Source organism: Fulvia fulva, chromosome 12, assembly GCF_020509005.1.
Source record: "Fulvia fulva chromosome 12, complete sequence".
Taxonomy (NCBI): Eukaryota; Fungi; Ascomycota; class Dothideomycetes; order Mycosphaerellales; family Mycosphaerellaceae; genus Fulvia; species Fulvia fulva.
The window spans coordinates 2,270,465-2,295,503 of NC_063023.1; the positions used below are offsets into that span (position 1 = coordinate 2,270,465).

A 25,039-nucleotide genomic window follows, 5' to 3' on the forward strand; every position below is an offset into this window, starting at 1 on the left:
GCGTTGAGTTGCCTGTACATCGCTGAGGGCTATACGACGCAGCCATATGCCAGCCAAATCGAGGAAAAGAGAGTGCTTTGAAGTCAGGGCGACGCGCTCACCACCATTCAATCTTAGGACCAGCCCTTGATCAGGCGTTCGTTCCCACTTTCCACTTGGCCATGATTGACCGTCGTATCACACTGCAGGTCTGCCTCATCTCGCATCGCCCACTACAGCTTCTCCGTACCCTGCCACACCTCGCCACCGCATGTTTTCTCCCCGTGCCCCATACACTTCATGTCCATACCCCTGAGGTGTCGACCATAGCCAACGCACGCCGCACAGTCTCAAGCTGCGGCTCAACCACCTCATCCCAGGACGGCTTCGGCTTGGAAGTCTTGTACCTGCTCACCATGTCGAACAACCTTGCGAGGGCACTAGCGCGCGGAAATTCGGAATTCTCGCCTCAATCTCCTTCATTTGGTGCTCGACCATCATAAAAAGCCCGTAGCCAGATCTTGGCGTTTTCCCAGGAAGGAGAGGTAGGCTCAATGATTCCCCGGCTGATCTGGGCATGGTATGCCTGGGCTCTGGAGGAGTCCCGGAATGTCAGGAAGAAGACGGCGTTGGACTCGTAAATCACAAAGTGGAAGTTGTTCTCTTGGAAATAGATGGAGCTCGCCTCGTTGCGGATTTGTGTGTTCGTGGCGAGTAGGCCCGGAGGAGCGGGCAATGGGCCCCATGGGGGAATGATGATCTCGCTGTCCTCTACTAGCACGAGCCTGTAGATCTTGTTGCGGAGTTCTGCGGGCAATGAGAGCAGTCTCGAGTCGCGGCTGTCGGTGGCCATGATAGCGTGGATCTTTGTGATCTGCTGCTGTGGTGGTGGTGATGGTGTTGGAGGAGAAGAGATGTGGTGGTGCTGGTGGAAATCAGATAAGGTGATGGTTGTATTGAACAAGGTCGCAAGGGTAGCAAAGCACAAGAGATACTCGAAGCTTGAGGGCAGCTTGGCCCGGCACACGAGACATTCACGTGAGTGAATAGATCGATTTAATCTCCATTCACTTAGTGTCGAATCATGTCACCGCAAATATCAAAGAAGACAATCGGACAGTTTAGATATCAGTATGCAGACATTAGGTCAAGACGTACCTCAATTACACAGTGATCTCAACCTTTCCTCGTCAGGCGCATGATCACGCATTCTTCTGGCTTCCTGAATCATCATACAAACCCACATCTAGGTCTTCTTGTCCTTAGCGCCTCGGAAGCTGTGCGATACCGTCCAAAGCTTCAGATCCAGGCAACACCAGAAGCCCCAAGAGCCACCTTGATGTCTTCCAAAATACTCGCAATCTCTACCCACGGCACATTCTTCTCCGTCTGCTTCCTGACGATCTCGAACATTCGCACGGCCGTGACATGCGTAGATCGATGCTCTCGCAGCGCCATGCCGGGGGCTTCGCCCTTGTTGTACGCCTCTAACCATACTAAAAGATTGGACCACGAGCCTGCGTTGAGCCCATGGAAGCGGAACTTAAGGTGGGCTCTGAGGTGCCGTCTTGACTTTAGGCTCCACCGAATGAGCTGTCCAGCTTCATAGTTTTCCATGTGGACAAGGAAAAAGTCCTCCTTGAAGTAGATGTCGGAGGCTTCATGGCGGATTTCTGGAGATGGTGGTCAGTCTGGCACCGAAGTCGGCATGTCACTTGTGAGTTACCTCGACATGTGCGCAGCAAGCCCGGTTCGGTGGGAAGTTCGGTGTTGGCTGTGCACCGAATCGCGCTCTGTTCCACTAGCACGTAGCGGTAGATGATATTCCTCATCTCAGCTGGGAGAGCGAGCAGATGCGAATTATTCGTGTCGCTAGCTTGTGGTTGTGCCTTGGTAGATAGTGACCGGATGCGGCGCGGTGTTTGGTCTAGAGAGACGAAGTCTTTCTTCGCGCAGCTTCGTAGCTGCATATCTTCTCAAACTATAGCCGAAAATGCTGTTGATGGTGTTGACGATGGTGTTGCCGATTATCTTGCTGATGATGTTTCTAGGAGAGCGGGAGATGGCGCAGATATTGAGAATCACGAGCAAATTGGGCGCACGGACATGCCATGTGAACGAAGGGTCCACTCAGATCGACCACACCCGACTTCGCACAGACCTCCGTCATCATGGTACCCGCGATTCACGCCTCACGACTGGACCGGGGAGTCACAAGGTTAATGAGAATCGCTAGCTGCCAGCGAGCGTGGCTGACGCCCCCGAGGACGTTGGCAACATTCCTCAGCTCCTACCCATGCGCAGAGCACAAATCTTCCTCCAGTGGTGCAACCAATGGTGACAGTATAGCCAAGTAGCATATATACCCGCAAGGGCGCAAGCAGACTCTGCTGATCGGTTCACAGCGCGCTGAGAGCCGCGGTAGAGCCCCGACGAACGACTGGGACTCCGGCTCGTCGGTGAGAGAGAGAGAGAGGAGGAGAGATAGTACAGTTGTCCGGTGTGTGAAAATAGCTGAAGTCGCCATCGCTGAAGTATCAATACAGAGTCTGAAAGCGACCCCTTGTGTGCGTGGACGGACATCTCAGTAGTTTGATACGTACGTAGCAACGACGTATCGACCTTTCGTGATTCCATGCTGTTACTCAACAGAGTGATCGCGATTGATTGTATGGTGATACGGCCACGGTAAACTTCGGGCTATGATACTGCAATGGTGTAACAGCGCGTGGAAGGAGTTCAAAGTCCTCAAGCAGGAGTGCCTCCCGGCTTCGCAATTATGACCAGAAAGAGAATAACTCCTTCACTTTACTTGAGTACTTGGAACCCAGTATAATGACTTGACTCCACGCAACAACCCATCCAAGGGCTGGTGACAATGTTGATTTCCGCTGAGCGTTGCGACTCCCTATCGAAGCGCAGGCCGCTGCTTCAATACGCTTGCGTATAGCCAAGTAGCGCTGCCCGACTGATGATGCAATCGAGGGAAAAATTACTCGCAGGTCTCAAAGCCACTGAACGTCACTTGCCCCCAACACACCTCGCACATTCTCCAGCAGCCCGGCGACATCACTCCACGTAGCGTGCGGCATGTTTGTTACGAACGCGATGGTCGATATCGAACCAGTGGGCAACACAGCGTGTCCCCTTGGCGTCGCTCTTTTTCGGGAGGTTCAAGCGACCTACACTCATAGTCCCACCACGCTTTGAGCCATCGCACAAGGTTCGGCCATGAACCCGTGCGCGCCTCGTATATGCGGAAGATGTGGCTGGACATTAGTCGGTTTCTGGATGACTTGCAGAACTTGATGTAGCAATCGGCGTTGAAGTTCTGGATGGGGAATGCGAAGTCGTTCTCGTGGTAGTAGATGCCAATAGCCTCAGGGCGGATCTCTGGGTAAAGTGTGTTAGCAATCGCAGTACAGAGCACAGCCAGGAGGCGCGCCGCTCGAGACTCACGTCGACAAGTTCGCAGGAGTCCGGGCCCGACGGGCAGATCGGCGGCGGAGCGGATTTCTATGTCTTCTGGAGTGGTGAGGGTGTAGCGGTAGATCTTGTTCTCCATCTCGGCTGGAAGCGAGAGCAGTCTGCACTTCCAGGTGTCTTTTGAGGCGCCTTGTTGTGCCATGGTGAGCTGACTGTCTGTGGTGGTCCTAGAAAGTGGCGCTGATTATAGAGCGAGAGCGCGGTGTGGGGATATCGTCGTGTGGTTGACGAGGTTGGCGTCGTTGGTGAGATCGAGTATGCCGGCGTGGAGGCGAGAGTGGTGGTGAGTGTGGGGGTGGGGGTGAGCGCCATAAGGGCAACGACAAGCAGGAGATAAGTGGTGCTAGCGAAAATGGCGCACAGACCTACCACGGAAATTGGTGAGTGAAGGTCGCTTTGATGGACAATCTATCAAAATGTTCTATGTAAAGCGTTCATCAGATACCGTCGTAGGCAATTGTAGCATCAAAGCACGACGCCGCCTGTCCAGTGAAGGCGCAGATCAGCGCCGCAGTCTCAGTGCTTGACTCTATTGCTTTGTGTCATCACTTGAACGTGTGTTGTTGTCCGAGTCCGGCTGCTTCGACACAGCACAGGCACACGCCGCAGCGTGTCCATCGAACCCCAAAAGTGTGTGAACCCCTCGCATCAAGAATAAGCCCCATCGAGTTACCCGTCCCAACCAGCAACCCATTTCGAGTGATCCGGGTCAGCGGCGAGAGCAGGCAATCGCATATCTATCGACCACGACGAAGAGTTCTCGTCATCAACCTTGGGTCCAACTTGTCTCTTGCCAGTATCCCACTCACCTCCTCCCTCTCTTCCTCAACACTGCAGCAGAGACCCGCCGAGCCCGCGGCGCAGACTCATATCCTCGTCTCCTCTGGCGAGGCAGCCACCGGAAAGTGACCGGTCCGCAGACTCGACATGATCCGAGCAGCGAGGCGTCCGAGCGAGAGTGCGAACGGCGGGTGGGTGGTAGGAGAGGATGGAGGTTGACGCGAGATGAGCCGCAAAGTGCTTCTGTGGCGGCGCGTTTCCGCTGTCCTGTCGTGAATACAGGTTGTCCGGGGACTTTCTCCCAAAGCTGTGTGTGATGGACGAGCGCCCGGAGGTGCTGTCTGTGTGTGGGCTTTGACTGCGATTTTTGGAGCGAGCGGTTGCAGGGAGAAAGAGGATGAAGCTGCAACCGGAATTTTGTGCGCCGCGGGAAGCTTGGGCCAGGCAGTGAGACAGAAGTCGTGGCGACGCTGGAGCCTGAGGTTGCCTGGCACGCCTGGGTAGAAAGTGGTACATCAGTTCTTTCGGAGTGAATGAAGTGAACCCCCAACGCGCGCATTCGCATACAACACTCGCTTCTCACCTCCTACGAGCTTGGGTAAGTCATCGAACCGCTGACAAGCACATCCCCACCACCGCGACTAACAAGATGCCAGTCAACAATAGCTACGCCAGTCGCATCAAGCCCACCACCTCCCGACTCCCACTCTCGACCACGCCACAGACGGAGCGCCCGATGGCTGGCCTCTTCGGCACGGCATCGAGCACCTCCTCCGCCAGCTCGAACCCGACCCAGGGCGATCTGTCCGGCGACAGACCAGTCACGAGTCCCCCGACCGACAGCATATCAGACATTCGATTCAGTCCCAAATCCGACCACCTCGCCGCCTCCAGCTGGGACAACAAAGTACGCATATACGCCATCAATGGTGGGGGTGAAAGCACGCCAGTCGTCGCATTCGACCATGAAGCACCCGCCTTGAACTGCTGCTGGAGTGGGGTACGTTGGAACCATATGAGATGGTCAAATACACATATGCTGACTACTTTCTCAGGACGGCACCAAGGTCTTCGGCGCGGGTGCCGACAAAGCAGCCCGTATCATCGACCTGAACGCCAACGGTGCTGCAGCACAGCAAGTCGCCGCCCACGACCAACCCATCCGCTGCGTCGAGTCCTTCATGCACAACGGAGCGCCCATGCTTGTCACTGGCAGCTGGGACAAGACCATCAAGTACTGGGACCTGCGGACACCCAATCCTGTGGCGAGCATCGAGTGTCGCGATCGTGTCTACGCCATGAGCATGCGCAATGACAATATGCTTGTCGTCGGCACCGCAGAACGCCACACCCACGTAATCGACCTCCGCAACCCCGGCCAATTCTACAAGACCATCCAGTCGCCTCTCAAATGGCAGACCCGCACAGTCAGCTGCTTCATCGACGGCTCTGGCTACGCGGTCGGCAGTATCGAGGGACGTTGCGCCATCCAGTACGTCGAGGAGAAGGATTCACCTTCCAACTTCTCCTTCAAGTGCCACCGACAGACCCCTCCCAACGACCGCAACGTCAGCAACGTCTACGCTGTCAACGCCATCTCCTTCCACCCACAACACGGCACTTTCAGCACAGCCGGCGCGGATGGCACCTTCCACTTCTGGGACAAGGACGCCAAGCACAGACTGAAAGGCTACCCAGAAGTAGGCGGCACCATCTCCTCCACCGACTTCAACAGCACCGGCACCATCTTCGCATACGCCGTCAGCTACGACTGGAGCAAGGGCTACACTGGCAACAGGCCAGATTACGCCAACAAGATCATGCTCCATCCCATCGTCGGAGACGAGTGTAAGCCACGCCCCAAGACTGGGAGGAAGTAGAATCTCCGCTGCAGTGAGCGAAACTCTGCTGACGAGCGGCGCGGCTACAGGCCAGAAGTACCAACGCAAAAAGTGACATATCTCGACTCGGGCATGAGGATTAGAGTTTGGGCTTGCGGATGGGCTTTTGGTACTGGCTGGCTGGCTTGCTTGCATCATTGAGCGTGGCGTCTGGCGTTTGGGTGGTAGGGAGCATGACAGAGTATGTAAGATCAAGAATCACCATGAGCAAGGAAACCGCGTAGCATGAAGCGCTCTTCTGCCATTGGGCACGATCACGCAATGGCGTAGCATTAGATGGTCAAAGTACGAAAAGTGGAAAGCATTCCCCTTCCCGATCTTATGCCAAGCGCAAGCTCCATTGGCCTCCTCACCAGGCCTCGAGGCCTCACAGCCTCTCGTTGTCCCTTCGCCGCCGTAAGGCCAGGCCACCGATATGAGTATCTCCACGACCGCGAGCCTATAGCTCTCGCACCGAATTCGAAAACCCAACCAAAAGCGTTGTAATGTCTCGCAGGGCCGACCACATCACCTCTTCCTATCCACTGATGTATTTTCTGAGCTCTTCCATCATCCCTCATGCTCTGACTCTCTTGTCTCCAAGGAACCCGCGCTCATCTACAAATTGACAGCATTAAGCATGTGACTGCCCAGCCCCCTCCATCTCCTCCTCCAAATCCTTAATCTTCTGCTTCACCACTCGAGCCTTATCACCAAGGAGCACCTGGTGATAAAGGTAGTGTCGATACCACCCGCCATGCCAGTCCGGGAGGTTAGGGTCGAAAACGTGCTTGGATTTACAGTCTAGCGCCTCGCTCGCCTCTCGCAGCTCCTTGATGTATGGCTTTAGTGCTTCTGAGCGCAGCTGAGAGCTGGTGGAAAGGAGTGCCGGCTCCGCGAGGTCTTGGGTTGGGCTGGTCCAGGTAAAGAGCTCGCCCTCAATGATGTTGATGGTCTTGGGCACGATGAGATTGGTGTGCGCGAAGTAGAATTCGTAGATGGTGAGGCGAAGTTCTGCGGGAAGGTTGAGGAGGTGGCACTTGGTCTTCTCTGTCTCTGTGAGGCTCGGTGCCTCTGATGAGATCGTGGCAGACATGGTGGATGTTGAGGCTGTGACGGTCAAGGTACAAGTATGTAGGTCGCTTTCTCGGCTGTGTCGACTGCGTGAGCTTGGCCTGTGGAATCTTACATGGACGGAGCCATTGAGTGGTGGTCTGAGAATAGATTGGTGGTGGTAATGTCGAGTTTGCTGCTGGAAACAGTCGTTGCAGTAGAGAAGTTCACGGACCGATTTATACAAGGGACGGAGTCCCTTTCAGTGAATAGCCCCGGGGGTTACAAACTTCCTGGCCGCCGGCGGAACGAGTACTGATCGCATCTGGCAGCGGCTTCAAGTCAACCTTCGTGCGTGAAGCGCCGCAAATCTTGCAGATACTCCGAGTTCGGTGAGCTACCCCATAATCCAGAGATCATTCCGGTTCCATGCCAGATTCAGCCACTCCATGTCGACTGCCCAAAATCGCAGCGACGTTATCCTCAACGCGGCCCCAGCGTAGAACTTGCTGGATATCCATGCTTGACAGATATACCATTGTACAAGTAATCATGTCGCTCCCATCTATTAATCAAAGACGGCCGCTCCCAATCTCTGCAGTCGCCACGGTACACCGTCAAATCCCACATCTCCCTCTCGATCACCCTTTCGACCTTCGCCGCTACGTCGATTGCCTCGTGTGCTGCTCTCCACATCCAGCGTCGTCGACCTGGATTCATCGCTCCTATGCTCCCCGTCCGGGCGATATATCTCTCGTAAGACAAGACGAACGGTGTTGCTATCGCTACATACCGCGAAAGTCCCCGCAGCAGCTTTTGGTGGTACATATCCAGCATCTCGTGCCGGAGATGTGGGTATGCTGAGATCAGGGCAGGGCGTGATATGAGGTAGTTATCACACCAACTGCGAGTGATCAGGTTTGAATGTCGGAGGACTTCGTCGTAGATCATTAGGCGTAGCTCTGTTGGGATTCTGTCGAGTAGGGAAGACTCTTGGTTGGTGGTGTTTCCCATCCTGGAAGGGGCACCTGTAGTGCTGCGAGCGAGTGCTTGCTCCATTTTGTGTAGTGCTGTCGTAAGTATGTTTGGGCTGTCAAGCAAGAGGGCGAGAAGGACTGAGAGCATAGTGAGGGCTCTGCCGTAGGGATGACTCACTAGTGCGCCGTCTTGGCACGCACCAAGCACGACCTATGCAGCGTTGCTCTGTGCAGGGCATGTTTCTTCACCCTCAACGCCAGAACAACCGGTCTCGTATCCCTCTCCAATACGCCACTTCCCTTCTCACCAACCGCTTCACCTCATCAGCACCAGTCTCAGCTCTTTGTGCCTTCGCATCTAGCCAGATGCACATGCCATTGGAATGTGGACAAGACCCTGGGCCGTGCCACCAGTGGTGAGCGGTGAACTTTGCTCTCTCCCGATCGGCTTCCTCTTCGTATGAGACTTGTTCAGCATGGAGGATCCGCTCGTAAATGGGAAGGGCTTCTGTCATGATCTGTGGGTACACGTGGAGGAACTCAGGCTGCTCCAGGAAGTATCGGCGCCAAGTCCTTGTGTTCCACTCCCACGATATGATGCGAGTACTCTTGAGAACCATCTCATAGATAACGAGGCGTAGTTCTGCGGGTAGCTTGGCCAGCAGGCGGCACCTATTGGCTTGGTATGAAGGCGAGTCGGCCGGCATGAAGCCGAGCATTGGTCGATTTCCTCGTGTATAGACACCCATCGCGGCCCTATCTTCTTGTGCGGTGGTTGATCGACAGTCACCACAGATCGCGCCACAGTATCTCAGTATGACAAGGGAACCACGTGTGCAAGCCGTAGAATTGCGACAGCAGCTGACCCCTGAGTAAGCATGACTTTTCCCTAAACGCATGTCAGCTGAATGTTTCTGAGCTTGCAAGCATCACCACACAAATGAGCCGGCGCCCATGACGCTCATGGTGGATGGTCATGGGTGAAGATCCACGATATTGTCGCGGTAGATAGGTCTCTTGCCCGCAAAGAGCAGGCTCGGGATATAGATACTGTCAATTGGGTGCTGTTCTATTCTTCTCCATCCATACCTTGCGCCTCACAGCTTCAACAACTTTTGAGCATTGCCGTAAGCGAACATATCCATCTGCCTGTTCGTCAACACATTTCCATCTGCCAAGGCTTGTACAAATTGCCATCCCGCCGTGTAGTTACCGTATGGGTAGTCCACACTGTACATGATCCGATCGATAGGTGACACCTGTCTCAAATGTTGGAATTGCCTGACAGTGAAGAAGGCACTGGTGGTCGACCAAATATTGGTGTTCCAGACCTTGTTGAAGGTCGTGTCGTTCCTGAGTCCTGTAGAGTCGATTCTATCGATGAACATGGACAAGCCTTCTCCGTTGTGTCCGATGATGAGCTTCAGCTTGGGGTAGCGATCGAAGAGGCCAGCACTGTATAGACGGAGGACGTGTAGACCAACATCAACATGCCAACCCCAAGAGTTGGTTCCAAGACGACTTGCTGTACCAGCGTCGTAGTTGCCAACATACAGCTTGCTGAAGATATCTTGTGATGCTGCAGCAGGATGCAGGTAAATTGGGGCGTCCAGCTCCTGTGCCTTCGCAAAGACTGGCCAGAACTTCTCCGCATCGTAGTAAGTGCCGTCCTTGAGGTGATTCCAGATCATAGCACCCTTGAAGCCTAGCTGCTTGACACTACGTTCGAGCTCAGCGGCTGCTTGATCTGGCAATGCCATAGGGATGACTGCGAAACCGGCAAAGCGCCTTGGGTTGGCATCGACAGCTTTCTTGATAGCATCGTTGGCTTTACTGCAGCCGTCTGGGTCTTCCAAGCCGGATGCTGACTGCTGGGCGAGGCGTGTGAGAGTTACGTTGCCGCCGTCCGAGAACGTGGCGGAGAGCGAGAACTAGATGCTTCTTATGGGTTCGAGGTGCTCTAACACATGGCTGCTGACATTTCCGAGCACTGCACTGATTGAAGCCAAGAATGTTGATGGCAAAGAGATGGTCGTCGGTGGTGAGAAGAACATCGCGGACAGATGCGTGGACTTCGCGTGGTCCGACATCGGCTTGACCAGTGCACCTGCCTAACGCTCACCAACATTGACCTCACGTCCACTTCATCCACCAGACCGTCAACACTAACTCCTGACATCTCCATCAGAGACAAGCAGTCTCGAGCCTCTTGGCAGTGGAAACGTCATTACGGTGTGGGATATATTTCTTCTGGCCAGCAGGACCTGCTTCTCCTCATTCGACGCCGAATTGGCTTCCACCTAGGTATGCGAGAAGATGTCAAGGAACAACTCCATTCCTCCTCCCGCCTGCCATCAAGGTGCACATGACATGTATCCATGTATGAAGTCATCGGCAGACACCACAATGACCAGCACCGCGATGATCAGCACCGGAATGAACTTTGTAGAGCTTATTACAGCAGTCATGTAGACTCAACTTTCCGCCTCCCACACAACACTCCAACACAATATCAAAGGACGAAATTTCCACAATGGCCTCCCTAACCATCAACGACGCCCCCTCCCCAGTCCCCTACACCAAAGAGCTCCACGCCACAGCCAAAGCTCTCGGCGCAGCAGGCAAAGGCCTCCTCGCCGCCGACGAATCCACCAGCTCCATTGAGAAGCGTCTCGAAGGTGTAGGGAAAGAAACCACCGAAGACAACCGCCGCGAATGGCGCGACATGCTCTTCACCGCAGCCGGTCCCATCGAAGACACCATCTCCGGCGTCATAACGTTCGAGGAAACACTGATGAAACATGACGCCCAGCTGGAGAGCAAGTATCAAGGGAAGGCTCTCGTTGATGTGATCAAGGCTAGGGGAATTATTCCTGGGATTAAAGTTGATAAGGGGACGGTGGCGCTCCCACGGACGAGTCCGGAGGAGACGACGACGCAGGGTTTGGACGGGTTGGAGGCGAGGTGTAGGGAGTTTTATGAGAGGGGGGCGAGGTTTAGTAAGTGGAGGTGTACCTACACTGTCTCGGCTGCGACGCCTTCGGCATTGGCGATTATGGATAATGCGGAAGTGCTGGCGAGGTATGCTGCGATTTCGCAGCAGGCGGGACTTGTGCCTATTGTTGAGCCGGAGGTGCTCATGACGCACGATCAGCCGATTGAGCGGGCTTTGGAAGCGCATGTTGCCGCGTACTCGGCGCTCTTCGAGAGGCTGGCGCTGCACAAGGTGGACCTCGCGGGTCTTGTGTTAAAGGCGAGCTTCGTTACGCCAGGGAAGGAGCACTCGAAGGCGAAGCCGGAGGAGGTTGCGGAGGCGACGGTCGCTTGTCTGAGTAAGACTGTGCCACCGCAGGTCCCGACGATTGTGTTCTTGTCTGGTGGGTTTAGTGATGCGGACTCGATTGAGTATCTCAATGCTATCAACAAGAGAAAGCAGGAGAATGCTCAAGCGGCGCCATGGGCCTTGACGTTCTCCTTTGGAAGAGCGCTGCAAGGCGTTGCTATGCAGGCTTGGGCAGATGGGAAGAGTGAGGAGAGTCAGAAGGCTTGGGTTGATCGAGCGAAGTGGTCTGGTGAGGCTGCGGTTGGGAAGTATGCTGGTGGATGTCCATCTTGAGGTAGCCTATCGAGTAGAAGACAATGCTCACATAATTCGAAGATATCATCCAATGCTATGCCTTCAACCGTGAACGCCGTCTGTCATTGAGATCTCATTGCCGTCTAGTAGCCGGCAATAATTCGAGACTTCAGCAGTGCCACCACATCAAGACCCATAACTCACCTCACCTATCCTCCTCCTAGCTGGCGCCACAACAGGCAGCAACACAAACCTAACACCTCATCTCGTGCTCTGAAACCATGCAGGCCCGCGCGGCCATCGTTTGCAATAGCATAGCAAGCTAGTTCGCCCAGATGGCACTACCATCGGAGAAGCATCAATGTCAGTCAGATTGACTTCAAACACTACACATGGCCCCTTGCAGCAAGCTAGAAGAGATGTGTTGTCAACAACCAGTAGGCACGTCCACCGACGGCAGTACAGTAGGCGGCCTCAGTAGGTGCACAGCCATCTTCCAAAGTCTTATCGTCCCGGCCACGTGCCGGCGTGCCTGTATGCTGTGTCAATGGAGTCAGTGGAGTCGTGGAGACATGGCCGGTGTGTTGCACTGCCACGTTTCGTGCCTGGCAAGTCGTGCTGGCGCATCCTTTGGGGCTGTGCACGGGAGAAAAGGTACAGCGCTGCTTGTTTCAGAAAATGAACGTGCTGACGAGCTGTTTGGTCGTGCGATGCGGGTTGACGTCTTGGTTTCGTCAGTTGTGTGACTGGGGGTGCGAATGTTGTGATGGTGATGTTGTGGTGTGCAATGGTGCTTCTATGGTGGTAGGGCTGAAGGTGGAGATGCGAGGTGAAGGATTTGCATGGTGTTCTGACGCAGATGATGGAGGATTAGATCTGAGATGTTGGTGAGATGGAAGGAAGTTGCGGCCTGAGGCAGACGACATCGAAACACAATCTGACAGGGGTTGTTCGACGTTTCACAATGCCGGTCCCAAGATAGCAACGAACTATTGCTCTAATGCTCACAGTCAGACACTGCTGTACCGTTGACGAGTCTCCAGGTGAGCATGCATCTGGAGTCTTGGAGTCGACGTCAGAGGGGTGCGTAGTCTTGCAGGAGGCCGATGTCCTTGCGACGTGGTTGAACGGAGTATTCGCATGGTCATCTCGCAACTGCCACCGCTTCCGCACTCTCGAAAGTGTATTGCGGTCAGAGGTCACATGTCTCTGCGGCTCTTATTCGTTGTCGGTGCGGTAGAGCTAGCTGCAGGGCATGATGAGGTGGGCTGAGTGGTTGCATCTGCACCGATCTGCCTTCAATGTTCTCTCATGAACTGCGCTGCGCCCACCTACAGCAGCCGTCCTGCCCTCCGCCTATCGGTCTCAGTCGCGTGACGGTGTTCGCTTGTCGCTGGAGGTCAACGATGATTAGGTGGGCGAGTATCTTGGTTCATGTGTAGCCCCATCATCCCGGACAGCCTCCATTCGGCGCATCAAGACTCTCGGGTACAAGCGCCAGCTCGACTCTTCTTACTGCCATCACAATCGCTGCATGCCCGCGTCACCGCGTGCACCTGACGAGCTGTGGTCAGGTTCTTGTGCATCGCGTTTCCATTCTGAGGTCAGCAACACACTTACACCCATCTCATCACCACCCATGGAGCAGAACCGCGGTCGCTCGCCCTCGGCGCGCCACGCAAACCACATAAGGCAGCACACCTCTGCCTCGCCGCACCCGCCCACTCTGGCCTCCTCTTCATATGTCACCGGCGATACCCTCAGCAGTGCCACACCGCAGACCACCTTTCCCGGCCTGAACACCCCCGGCGCATTCGGCGACCCGTCCTTCACCCAGGACTACACCCAGCAAGCACAGCTAGGCTTCGGACCCACCTATACCGACTACGAGCAACAGCAGGCACAGCCACAGCAGCAACAGTCGCAAACCAACAACGTCACAAACCACACCTTCCTCCAGGCGCAAGGCCGGTCACCCGCTGACACGACCAACTCCGCACCCAACGCGTTTCCCTCCTTCGACTTCAACCAGACTGGCTTCGACCAGAACACTTCGCTAGACCCAAGCCTACTCTCCGCCGACCTCGACCTGCTGCCGACCGGCTCAGAGAACGTGGGCATACTAGACCCCATGGCGACCACGTTATCCTCGCACTCGCCGACCCCTCCGCACCTCTTCAACAACGACATGGGCAGACGCAGCTCAGCTAGTCCCAGCCCGCACGCCTCTCCGCGATTTCCACAAGCGCAACCAAACAACTTTGGCATGAACAGGCCGCGACAGGTGTCTGAGTCGCTGGATCCCTCGAGTGCGTTGTATCCACAAGGACAAGGAAACGAGTGGATGGGAATGGGCGCATACCGATCGCATAAGCGGACACCTTCAGACAACCTCTCAGACATATCGTCAAATCACGCTTCGCCGTACATGGGCACATTGGACGACATGAACTCGCACACCTCTCCACTTCTCAACCCGACTAGCGATCCCTCCTTCAACAATGGCCTTGGGCTCGACCAGTTTAGCCTGAGCGAGCACCAACAATTCGCATCACATAGCCCCGGTCATAGTCCCGGACACTCCCCATACCTCGCTCCACAGCAGCAACAGACACTCCCACCATTCACAGCAGAGAACAATTTTGGGCTGAATCCTACTTCCAATGGACGATTCGTGCAGCCACAAAACGGGTATGATATGTTCTCAGGCATGGGCACGGAAGCATTCCCTTCACTCAACCAAGGCGGAAGCCCAGGTGAATTCGGACAAGCAGATCACATGAGTCCGCCAGAAATCAACATCGACTTTGCGCCACCATCGAGAGTGCCGACGACCAATATGGAGGATGCTAACTCAGCAGATGCGCTTAGTCCGCCGGCAAGAGGTACGCATACTCAATGCAGATCTAGCAGATCTCACACGCTGACTCATATTCTAGTGCCCAGTCGGCAACGAGCTAAATCCGACTCTAACATTTCAAGGTCAACATCACCCGCCGCAAGCAATCGAGGCAGATCTCCTTCTGCAGGAGGCGTAAGTCTGTCTCCGTACAACAACTCGAAGCCAGCTTCCCGATCGCCTTCTCCCGCTTCTCGAGGACGAAACGGCTCCCTGAACCGGAATCGCAGCTCGAGCAACGCCTCGGATCAGCGTGACTACATCCTGGATCTGGCCAATCCGGAGCGGACACCTTCCAACGGACCTGGCGACAAGCGTGGTCAGAAGCACCCGGCCACGTTCCAATGCACACTCTGCCCGAAGCGCTTCACGCGAGCATACAACCTCCGGTCGCATCTTCGAACGCACACGGATGAGCGGCCTTTTGTGTGCACAGTCTGTGGCAAAGCATTTGCACGTCAGCACGACCGGAAGCGACACGAAGGTCTGCACTCCGGAGAGAAGAAGTTCGTCTGCAAGGGTACTTTGCAGAGCGGATCATCCTGGGGCTGCGGAAGACGATTCGCCCGTGCTGATGCGCTGGGACGACACTTCCGTTCGGAAGCTGGTCGCGTGTGTATCAAGCCTCTACTGGACGAAGAGGCTGCCGAGCGACAACGTGCTTACATCGAGGAACAACAACAAGCACAAGTTGCCGCCGGCCTCGTGGCGCCGCAGCCGCTCATCAACCAGCCACAGATGGACATGATGAGCAACTTCCTACCCGAAGCCCTTCTCGCACAGTATCCAGCCTTGAGAGGGCTTGACTGGAACACAATACCGCAAGGACCTCCACCAGACGAAGACGCCAGCGGCAGGAATTCCTTTGATGGCTCGCACGGCGGGAGCGACTACAACGAAGACTTCTCCGAGAACGACATGAGCGGGTACTCCGATTCCAACATGGGCGGCATGAACAATATGAATAACATGAACATGGGCATGAACCAGATGCAAACGAACGGTATGCAACAGAACTACTTCGGCGGCAATCAGGCCGGAGACTACCTCAGCGATTTTGAGGGACGATGATGAACCTTTTACGGCCGGGTCATGTGATCAGATTCTTTCTTGGATTTTGCTTTAGAGCACGTGATACCATTGTTGTTTTTTGTGGCCTGGTGGGCTCGGGGTTTGATATGAGAGTCCAGGGAAATAGAGGCGTTTTATTAGCGCACCGTCTTGCGGTCAGCAGATGGATTGGGCTACGGGTGTGATGATACCAAGAAGAGATGCTATGTAGAAATGCGATACCATTTTGCTGTTTTCGTGCAGTCAATCAAATTTTACTTGACCTCTCAGCTGAGTCTTGGTGTTCGTGTGGATTCCTGTCTGGAAGTTACTGCTCCCTTGTTCCTGCCACTCTTCCATCGAACGTACACTTCCACATTCTTGTTCGTACCGTATGTCATCATGAACTGACTGACTGCATTACATCTTTGTCGATCTCATGGCTCGCTTGAGGTGCAGCTGGGCCTGCGCCTGCTGCAGCTCAGCCCAAGGAGCCCGCAGCACACATCGAGACACCGCGAAAGCACATGAGAAGCTCCTTGCTGTGCCGTCTGCGGGCTGCCCCTCCTATCTATACTCCGGCGTTCCCATCTGCTCCGAAATCAACTGGACTCGGTTCGACTCGTAAGCCTCGCAATGGCCGTACCTAGGACCCAATACCACCACTACATACCAAGATTCCTTCTCAGACGGTTTGTTCACCATTGCGGAGATGTCAGTGAAGATAGGTGAGCTTTCAGGAAGAATCTCGATCTACTCTGCTTATCATGTCCAGTTCCAAATCCGATGGTGCTCTTCATGTTTGTGACGTGCCTACAGACCAATTCTTCCTCGGAGCAGTGGGCAGCACCTGCGGCGCACTGAACCTCTACTACGATGCGAACGACACGGATCCAATGAGAGTCGAGCATCTGTTCTGTTCAGCAAGTTGGAATCAAGAACGAGTGTGATACTGGCGAAGATCGTCACGGCTGTCGAGAAAGGCCAAGACCATGTTAACATCTTGGAGAAGGACATTCGCACTCTATTCAAATTCTTCAGCATCTCCTCCACACGATCGATGCAATACAGAGACAAGATTGTTGATCCCCGTCGCGAGAACGACTTCATGTTTCAGCAAATGTTTGCCGCTGCCTCGGCCGATGGGAAGTCCTCAGATCCCGCCGAATTCTGGCTTGACCGCTTGCTGTATGTATCTCTTGCAGAGTAGTCACGACGAGCTGCTTGCCGATGCCAGTCGAGATAACACAACTAGCGTGGCTTTGACCCACAAGTATATCGTCGATAATCATGCCGTTCAAATCTGGAGAGCGGCTCCTGGGCACGAATTCTCCTCAACGACAACATCGTCGACTTCGAAGGCGACACGGAGTCTTGTCTAGGGACGGAACCCTCAAGCACCGGCTCACGACTGATGTGGATGACTAGAGAGGATGCGATGCACTTCATCCTTCCTGTGAGCCCGGACGTGGCCATCGTTCTGTGCAACGAGTTGCGGTGCTCCAACTCCTCGGCTGCGCATGTTACGCATACATCTAAGGTTCCAAACAGCTTGTTGACCAAGGCTCCACACTTGGACATTGTCAATGTAAATGTATCGAGTGCCAAGAAAGGAAAAAAGCGATGGCCAGCGACCACAGCATGGCGAGTGAACATTGGAGCTCTGTCCGCGGACCATCATCGAGTTATTACATCATATTCTTTGAGTCATGCCAAGTCTATCATCGTATGCCGTCGAAGGAAGTGCTTCGAGAAAGCCAAACGAGACCTGTTAGCATTTTCGAAAGATAGAGTTGAGGCATGGAAGAGTCAAGAATTCCGATTCGAAGACCGGAATGTTCATCGACAACGGGGCTCGGACAGTAGCCCCAGCCAAGATCAGCTCACCAGTATCGCGGAGCTCCAGATAGAAGCTCTCGATGACATCTTCCGCAATGTTATCCCTAAACGCGAACATCTTCAGAGGACCAAGGAGAACTTTTGCAAATCCTGGCTGGCCTTACGTGCTGCTAATGCATTCCTCAAGGATCCCACGCTGACCGCTGCTCCTATTAAAGCTGCCTTCGAAGCTGCATATCCAGCACAACCACCAGACCACCGGGACCTGATAACCATCGATTTCAACCAGTTCTTCTTGTGTGGCATTGGAGACGATACATTCACCAAGCTAAGTCTGTTAATCGATAAAAAGATCAAGGAAGTGGTCCAAAGCGAGGATTTCGAGCCACACTGGACTGCGTGCAGATCTGATACAAACTCGGTCAAGGACTCTTTGCCGCTCATGGAAGATTACGATGATCCACGGAACCATGATGAAAAGCACAATAATCCTGCTTTTCGACCCTTTTTCAGAGCAGCACAATGCTACGAGGTAATGAAATGGTTGTTCGAGCATCGTCAAGATATCCTAGCAGACTTTGTCCGACAAATTGCGGTTCCGCTCCACGACCTTCAAACACAGGTTTTTCGCTTTCGCCCGACACGAGAGTAGTTCAAGTGGTTCTAATCACCACGGGGACGTAAGATCGTGTCAATGCAGATGCATAAACGTGGAAGAAACCCGAACAGGCGTACATTACAAGTACATTGGAGCTGTGATCGAGGAGGGACAAGAGCGATTTCGAATGGACCAACCAGTAAAGCCATGGTGTCGGAAAGAAGTTCATTGCGCTCAATGTGGACAGGTGAACGCAGCCGGCACCGGAATGAGACGTCGACGAGAGGCAGGCCTGATAAGCGCGGTGTCCTACTCCATTGTGTTTCCGAGTGCTCGCACTAACGGCTCAGTGGCAGAGCAGTCGAGCGCTTCAGAGTAGCACAAGTACGTTGGACTTGGAAATGATCCGCCTCTGCTTTATTCCATCTGCTCCACGCTTCTCTCTCCTTTGCCCCCATCACGCATCCTAATCCCCTCCTCGGGCAAGTCCCTACAGATGGGACACAGCCAAGTATTAAGTCCCCAATGCGGCTCCCGCGTAAGACCAACACACCTAACCTTCCATTAGCATCCGAATTCCACAGCATACAGAGCAAACTTACCAGAAATGGAAGACTCCAATGACACAATCTGCATTGTCGCACCATGTGAACTTCGAATCTTGCTTCATCTGCTTGCAGCAGTACATCCACTTGCTGTTGAAATAATTGAGGTTCTTCCGCCATTCTTCGTCCGCGGGATGGGCCCGTCTTGGGTCGGTCATGCGTTGTGCGTATTCCGTCTCTGTCAGCCAGTCGATGCATTGCATGTTGCTGTTCCAGATCGGCTTGCGGCCATTTCTATGAGTCGTCGTCGTCGTGGGTGTGGGCACTTCTGCGTCGCTGTCGAGAGAGTTGGCACGGCCTTTGCCCTTGTGTGGTCGGATGGTCTTGTCGCTGTCTGGTGATTGCTGCGCCGTGTGACCTAGAATGGTCTCGAGGATCTGGCGCGGTCTGTACTTGAACGTGAAGGCAAACACGTTGCCAACAGTCTTGATCTTGGCGGGAACATAGTTGCCAAAGTCATCCTCCGACTCCGCTTCGAGGATCAAGGCTTCGCTGAACTGTACCGCAATCTCTTTGCTCTCCCACTCCGCTGCGTCGCCTGCCTCGTGCTTGTTGTTGTCCGTGACCACGTGCGGGAAGCGTAGTGATTCGCCGGAGATGTAGCCCTGAAGTAGCCACTCCTCTGAATCATCACGTGCCTGTCCCTCTTCTTCCAGATCGCACAAATCGCCCGCAAGACCCGGCTCAAATGTCGGCAGGATGTCGCCTTCGAAGCCTGCTTCTCCTTCTGGCTGTGGTGTGGATGGAAGCTGTTCGCCGGGTCGTCGCCGTGCCTCTGCAATTGCGCGTCCATCGAGGAAGACCATGATGATGAAGAGATTACCACTTGGCTTGTGATCATGAGGTATGCGCACGAGGACTGCGAACCATCTGTTGCTCACAGCCTCGATATAGCTGGAGGTTGTATCTGGTTCTAGGTCGGGGTTTGGATCAGCATAGGCTGGCAGCACGGTGTCTGAGATCGCGATGTCGACCGTGATGCCTTGTATTGTTGGCATGTCGACTTGCGCGAAGTGGTCTTGCATTTGCATGGGGTCACAGATCCGTGTTAAATATCTGCTGGCGGACGGCTGTGACTCAGTCACGAGATTCTTCCAGAAAATTGACCATAAAGCCAAATGTCGCGCTCTCGTAACGCCTCGCAGATTGTGCCCTCGGGAATATGATGGTTGACAACGCAAGGGCCATCCCAACAGTAGTCCTCGTCATACAGCTCAACGCCACACCAGGCAGACCATTGCGATGTGTGAGTTCGAAGCATATATTGAATCGTCACCTGTTCCTCCCAAGCAATACATCGATTGCTTGTTCGAGTCTGGTCTTTCACTTCAGTAACGACAGCTCCTCCGCCGTCGACGATCATGAATGCTGGATAAGTGCGTGGTCTTACTTCTTCCCAAGAACCGTGGTCGAATACACCAACCCTGAGTAAACAAAGCTGGCTGCAGGTTTCGAGTTGCTGCAAAATGTCCACGAATCGCCTCTCCTGGCTGACGAAAGACATTTTCACCATAGTGAGTTTCCGCAACGTCTTCTTCGTGTGGCCCAGGAATGCCACCATGTCGACGGTATAGCATGTCGTGCTAATAAGTTCAAGCTCCGTGAGATAACGACACGATACTGCCGTGAAGAAAGTTCTTGATGTCACGGCATCTAATCTTAGATCCTCGTCGGTGTCATCAGGACGACGGTAGAACTGTAATTTCAGTGTTTCAATTTCCCGGGCGCCGCGAATGAGTTCCAAAATGCCTTGGAAAGGTGCAATCATGGCAGAAGGCCCCTGATATGCATCATTGGAGGAATTGTAGGCTATGGTTGTTACGTCAGCTGATAACGCGGCTATATTGTTGATACCAGGGCATTTCAATGCTTCGAGATCGAATGGTACATCCTCGAGCTCGTACGAAACCACTTTGACGCCAGAGCATGATAAGGCGCAGAAGAAGTTGTGCGTGAAGACAGAGTATTGGCCGAAAGACGCGTCGGAGAGAAAGACGCGTTGAGTTTCTTGGCGTGGCCATGTCGTGTAACCAACCATTCTGACGACTGCCACCATCATACAATGCATTGGCCCATTCACTTCGTTAGCACTATCAAATCGACCTTCAAGACTCTATGACCCAACGCCGGGGGCTGGAGACAACGCTCAGCAAGACGAGTGTCCTGGATGAGGTGTGCCGGAGAATGGAGACAATATCCGTCATGAGTCCTACTGCAACAGGGGAAGATAAACCAGAGCAAGAGCAGGCGTTGTCTCGAACATCAGATATTGGAGGGCCCGCATTGAATCGTTGTCGAAAAGAGCAAAGACCAGCCTGAAGCTGCTGTACACTAGTACACAGCTAGGCAGACTGCGGCAGCGAGACGATTTCGCAGGGCACAAGATCAAACTGTGGACCGGAGATACTGTGACGTGACAGTTCTGACAATGGAATCATGGGCGCGCAGTATCACCGTTGTCCAGGAATCACATTGGGTACAACTGTGAGCCAGAAATGTGAGGGCTGACGCTGCCGACTTACTCGCAGCGTATGGCTTCTCGATACAGGCAAGACTGACGCTCTCCATATCCTCTTAGATGGCCCATCATGTCATCATGAAGTCTGTAAGTCATGCTGTGTGGTCAAGCAAGATACTGGATGCCCTCCTGGCATCATGGCCTCGACTCTTAGACCATGACGGGTCAATGACAAGCCGATGCCTAGCAAGGCGTCTCGAGAACTTGGTGGTCGTCTGCGCTACAGGGTATCAGCTGTGCCACAACAGAAATGTCAAGACTGTTGAGCTCAAAGCTGCTGCCTTTGTGTAACACAATTGTTACACAACGCCCTCATCTCGGGCAGAAGGGCACACAGTATGGCCTTCGCAAACGTACTCAGCGCGTAAGTCAGCATACCAATCACGCATTGCCGCTAATCCAACGTTTGTAGACAGCTTATCGTCCTCACGACATTACCATACACACTACAAGTCATCCGAATCTACGCCTTACGTTCCGCCCATGGTATCTCCTCTGGGCAACTGCCCTGTGCGCGTTGGTCGCTCAAATTCAGGTCGCTTACATGTACCACCTGTTCCTGATGTCGCCGACAATGGAAGAAGATGTGCCAATCGCAACACCGCCGTCGATGCGTGACCAGCTGAATGCGGCACAGCTTATTGTCCAGTGGTTGTGCTCTCTGGGACTGTATGCCTCCACATCACTGCCTGATCGGATACACCGCCGCTGACCGGACTGTGCGATAGATATGGTTTGGTGCTTTTCGTTGGGAGTACATCCACTTCCGGGCGCGACCAGACAGCCGACATCGCACGTGGGAGCATTTCCTATACTGCAATGTTCAGTGGAGTCGCTTCCGCGGCCATGCTACTCTTCCATGCCGGACTCTTCTACATTAGCTGACCACTGCGTAATGGTCCGCCCGGTGACCGCTTTGGTGGTCTCTCGATCACATGGAATGTTGCCGCGCTGGCAGTCAATCCGCTTGCAACATGTCTACTGATCATTGGTGTCGTCCTGCAGATAAGAGTCTCCTGGTCCGGAAGCGGTCCGGACGCACTGAGTGAGAAAGCATTGATGGCGCAGTGTGTCGTGTTCTTGGCTCTGGCGATACTCTGGCCGTTTAGACTCACGCTGCCTCAGAGCCTGTGGGAAGCACGGCCAGTCCAGCCGGTCGTGGTCACGGCGTGGTATCCAGCGGTGGGGTCGGTGTGTGTCAACGGGATCGTAGCTGTGGGAGCAGGCGCACTGTGATGGATGATGATCAGCAGGAATGCTGATAGGCAAAGTACTGGTTGCGCAGGTGAAAGAGATGCTCTGTTGAGTGGATGAACTCAGAGACCTCATCCTTCAACGGTGCGATCGTTGATATTTTATTGGCCATCTTGATGCTTCACGACTCCGAATCTCATCGTATATTCTGCCTGCCTAGCGTACGTACATCGCACCACGACGAATCCCCAGGTGGGAAACTTATCTTCCTCGAGATGTTGCTCCAGATCGTCGACCTTGACGTAGACCTCTGATTTGACAGTGAGCATGTGACAGCTGAGGGATTCCTTGGATGTTGTTCGGCACTTCTCCTCCGGGCAAACTTTGTTTCGACTTCATCGACCGGCTCTGCGGCGACAACATCAACCTCCGTCTCCGCCAATACCTTTCAATGAGCATATCTACATGTATCACGCCACCATACACCAGAGCGTCACGCTTTCTGTGTATAGCGCATTCGACCTGAAGTGACGACGTCGCTGGTGCCTGCCGAGGATAACAGTAGCAATGTCGATCGCACGCCGTGATGGGACGACCGAGGGGGAAGAGAAGTATAAACATCACATCTCCTTACTTTGCTCTGCTACACTCCTCCTTAAACGGCATTAAGATATAGCGCATTGTCTCGAGCTACTGCCCATTGCGCCAAGCATCGTTGGCCCTTACCAAAGCACCACCCAGCGGATCTGAAGCGAACACGATGGCTACGAAAGAGACAGTGCTTGTGACCGGCGGCTCAGGCTTCATCGGCTCGCATTGCCTGCTACGCGGTCTGGAACAAGGATACCGTATGCGCACCACAATCCGCAATCTCAAACGCACAGACGAAGTCCGCCAGTCCCTCCGCAATGGCGGAGCGACTCAAGAGCAAGCAGACAGCGTACAATTCTTCGCAGCAGACCTCATGAAAGATGACGGCTGGCTCGAAGCCTGCACCGGGTGTGACTACGTTCTTCACGTCGCAAGTCCCTTCCCAGCAGGCGTTCCAAAGCACGAGGACGAACTGGTCGCGCCAGCAAGAGATGGCACACTTCGCGCTTTGCGCTTTGCGAAGCAGGTTGGCACAGTGAAGAGGGTTGTGGTGACAAGCTCGTTTGCTTCGGTGGGCTATGGACATGGGAACAGAGGTGTTGATAAGCCTTTCACTGAGGAAGACTGGACGGTGCTGGATGGCTCCAAGGGCGAGAAAGTGTTTGCATACCCGAAGAGTAAGACGGTCGCTGAGAGATCGGCTTGGGACTGGATACAGAAAGAAGGCGGCAGTCTCGAGCTTGCGACTGTCAACCCCGTGGGCGTCTTCGGCCCTGTGCTTAGTGGAGACTTCGCTACCAGTGTTGAGATCGTCTCCAGACTCTTGAAGGGCGAAATGCCCGTCATGCCGCAACTCGCTTTCGGCATTGTTGACGTGCGCGATGTTGCTGAGGTACACTTCAAAGCCATGACGGACCCGAAAGCCAAGAACCAGCGTTTCATCGCTTGCGCGGATGGCACGTTCCTTTACATCAAGGACATCGCCAATATATTGAAGAAGGAGCTGCCGGCGCAGGACACGAAGAAGGTGCCTTCGATGGTTGCTCCCAATTTCTTGGTCAAGCTGATGGGATTCGTCGACCCGGCGGCTAGTCTTGTGGCGTCGGAACTTGGTAAGCGAAAGGCTTGCAGTAATGAGACGACCAAGACGACGCTGGGCATGAAGTTCAGGAGTACGGATGAGGCTATTGTGTCGTGCGCGAAGAGCTTGAAGGAGCATGGTGTGGTCAAGTCGTAAGCGGAAAGGTGATGCATGCTTTGAGTGGTCACAGGGATTTTCGCACCTACTGTCGTGTGCGTGGCGTGCATCACCAGACCCCTGCGTCCAAAGGGTCAACAGCATTGAAGCAAGAAACATCGTTCGGAATCATGAGAAAGGTTTAGCAACTTGTGGAACGGGAGGCGGAGAACATCAATCTCCATATCTTGGGAGCCCTGCTCACTGACACAGAATGTACCTACATAGACTCTGACGCCCAAATGCTACATTGCCATCCTCAGCCTTCTGGCAAATGTCAGATCCACCTGATCTCACAACGGAAGCGCCTTGAGTCGTGGAAGGGCGAGAGGATCCAGGAGTTGGCCTTCGCACGCCACGAGAAAAATGTGCTGTTGGCGGTTGTGAACCTCCAAAGGTAAGCGTAGCGGAGTGGAGCTCTCTACCAACCCTTCTAGACTGCAAAGTAGCGTGCGATCCACGCTACCGCTACCCGACGTACAGTGCTTATTATACGACGACATAGGCGTTAGCGACGAGTATATGTTTGCGAGTTCGCCAACAGGCACAGTGCGGTAGGTCACGTGACCCTAAAACTTGAAAGTTGACCAATCAGAGCGGGCGCCAAGGCTAGTTGAGGGCTGGTATAGAGCTTCACTCCCTCGCTGACGCCTCACCTACGTACTCGCAAGCTCGTACTCCGGTGTGGCTAGCGCTCGGTCGCTACGCTTAATCAAGACTCCCACATCCCCCGTGCTCGTCCGACTTTACCGAAGACCTGTCAGCGATGCACCTGG

General features: G+C 54.1%; 12 protein-coding genes across 12 annotated transcripts; 5 read left to right on the plus strand and 7 right to left on the minus strand.

Moving 5' to 3' along the window:
* Nucleotides 1-448: 448 nt before the first annotated feature.
* On the minus strand, nt 449-832 carry CLAFUR5_13972 (uncharacterized protein; the record flags this gene model as incomplete). Its single annotated transcript, XM_047913120.1, has 1 exon — nt 449-832. One exon carries the CDS (start codon nt 830-832, stop codon nt 449-451), a length of 384 nt encoding a protein of 127 aa, XP_047769156.1.
* A 446-nt stretch (nt 833-1,278) lies between these two features.
* CLAFUR5_13973 (uncharacterized protein) lies at nt 1,279-1,811 on the minus strand (the record flags this gene model as incomplete). Its single annotated transcript, XM_047913121.1, has 2 exons — nt 1,279-1,652; nt 1,706-1,811. 2 exons carry the CDS (start codon nt 1,809-1,811, stop codon nt 1,279-1,281), a joined length of 480 nt encoding a protein of 159 aa, XP_047768956.1.
* Nucleotides 1,812-3,076: 1,265 nt separating this feature from the next.
* On the minus strand, nt 3,077-3,607 carry CLAFUR5_13974 (uncharacterized protein; the record flags this gene model as incomplete). The annotated part of the gene is made up of 2 exons (XM_047913122.1): nt 3,077-3,372; nt 3,439-3,607. 2 exons carry the CDS (start codon nt 3,605-3,607, stop codon nt 3,077-3,079), a joined length of 465 nt encoding a protein of 154 aa, XP_047768953.1.
* Nucleotides 3,608-4,981: 1,374 nt separating this feature from the next.
* CLAFUR5_13975 (Nucleoporin GLE2) lies at nt 4,982-6,125 on the plus strand (the record flags this gene model as incomplete). The annotated part of the gene is made up of 2 exons (XM_047913123.1): nt 4,982-5,245; nt 5,301-6,125. 2 exons carry the CDS (start codon nt 4,982-4,984, stop codon nt 6,123-6,125), a joined length of 1,089 nt encoding a protein of 362 aa, XP_047768954.1.
* Nucleotides 6,126-6,759: 634 nt separating this feature from the next.
* CLAFUR5_13976 (uncharacterized protein) lies at nt 6,760-7,221 on the minus strand (the record flags this gene model as incomplete). The annotated part of the gene is made up of 1 exon (XM_047913124.1): nt 6,760-7,221. The coding sequence occupies one exon, from the start codon at nt 7,219-7,221 to the stop codon at nt 6,760-6,762; it is 462 nt and encodes a 153-aa protein (XP_047768946.1).
* A 1,185-nt stretch (nt 7,222-8,406) lies between these two features.
* Nucleotides 8,407-8,904, minus strand: CLAFUR5_13977 (uncharacterized protein; the record flags this gene model as incomplete). The annotated part of the gene is made up of 1 exon (XM_047913125.1): nt 8,407-8,904. The coding sequence occupies one exon, from the start codon at nt 8,902-8,904 to the stop codon at nt 8,407-8,409; it is 498 nt and encodes a 165-aa protein (XP_047768952.1).
* Nucleotides 8,905-9,252: 348 nt separating this feature from the next.
* CLAFUR5_13978 (Decarboxylase orsB) lies at nt 9,253-10,209 on the minus strand (the record flags this gene model as incomplete). Its single annotated transcript, XM_047913126.1, has 2 exons — nt 9,253-10,086; nt 10,123-10,209. The coding sequence occupies 2 exons, from the start codon at nt 10,207-10,209 to the stop codon at nt 9,253-9,255; spliced, it is 921 nt and encodes a 306-aa protein (XP_047768775.1).
* A 479-nt stretch (nt 10,210-10,688) lies between these two features.
* CLAFUR5_13979 (Fructose-bisphosphate aldolase 6, cytosolic) lies at nt 10,689-11,771 on the plus strand (the record flags this gene model as incomplete). Its single annotated transcript, XM_047913127.1, has 1 exon — nt 10,689-11,771. One exon carries the CDS (start codon nt 10,689-10,691, stop codon nt 11,769-11,771), a length of 1,083 nt encoding a protein of 360 aa, XP_047768776.1.
* A 1,495-nt stretch (nt 11,772-13,266) lies between these two features.
* Nucleotides 13,267-15,702, plus strand: CLAFUR5_13980 (C2H2 finger domain transcription factor crzA; the record flags this gene model as incomplete). The annotated part of the gene is made up of 2 exons (XM_047913128.1): nt 13,267-14,617; nt 14,672-15,702. The coding sequence occupies 2 exons, from the start codon at nt 13,267-13,269 to the stop codon at nt 15,700-15,702; spliced, it is 2,382 nt and encodes a 793-aa protein (XP_047768553.1).
* Nucleotides 15,703-16,448: 746 nt separating this feature from the next.
* On the plus strand, nt 16,449-18,172 carry CLAFUR5_13981 (uncharacterized protein; the record flags this gene model as incomplete). Its single annotated transcript, XM_047913129.1, has 3 exons — nt 16,449-16,625; nt 16,691-16,869; nt 17,110-18,172. The coding sequence occupies 3 exons, from the start codon at nt 16,449-16,451 to the stop codon at nt 18,170-18,172; spliced, it is 1,419 nt and encodes a 472-aa protein (XP_047768552.1).
* A 363-nt stretch (nt 18,173-18,535) lies between these two features.
* CLAFUR5_13982 (uncharacterized protein) lies at nt 18,536-19,754 on the minus strand (the record flags this gene model as incomplete). Its single annotated transcript, XM_047913130.1, has 2 exons — nt 18,536-18,671; nt 18,721-19,754. The coding sequence occupies 2 exons, from the start codon at nt 19,752-19,754 to the stop codon at nt 18,536-18,538; spliced, it is 1,170 nt and encodes a 389-aa protein (XP_047768758.1).
* Nucleotides 19,755-23,195: 3,441 nt separating this feature from the next.
* CLAFUR5_13983 (uncharacterized protein) lies at nt 23,196-24,263 on the plus strand (the record flags this gene model as incomplete). Its single annotated transcript, XM_047913131.1, has 1 exon — nt 23,196-24,263. The coding sequence occupies one exon, from the start codon at nt 23,196-23,198 to the stop codon at nt 24,261-24,263; it is 1,068 nt and encodes a 355-aa protein (XP_047768551.1).
* Nucleotides 24,264-25,039: the final 776 nt, after the last annotated feature.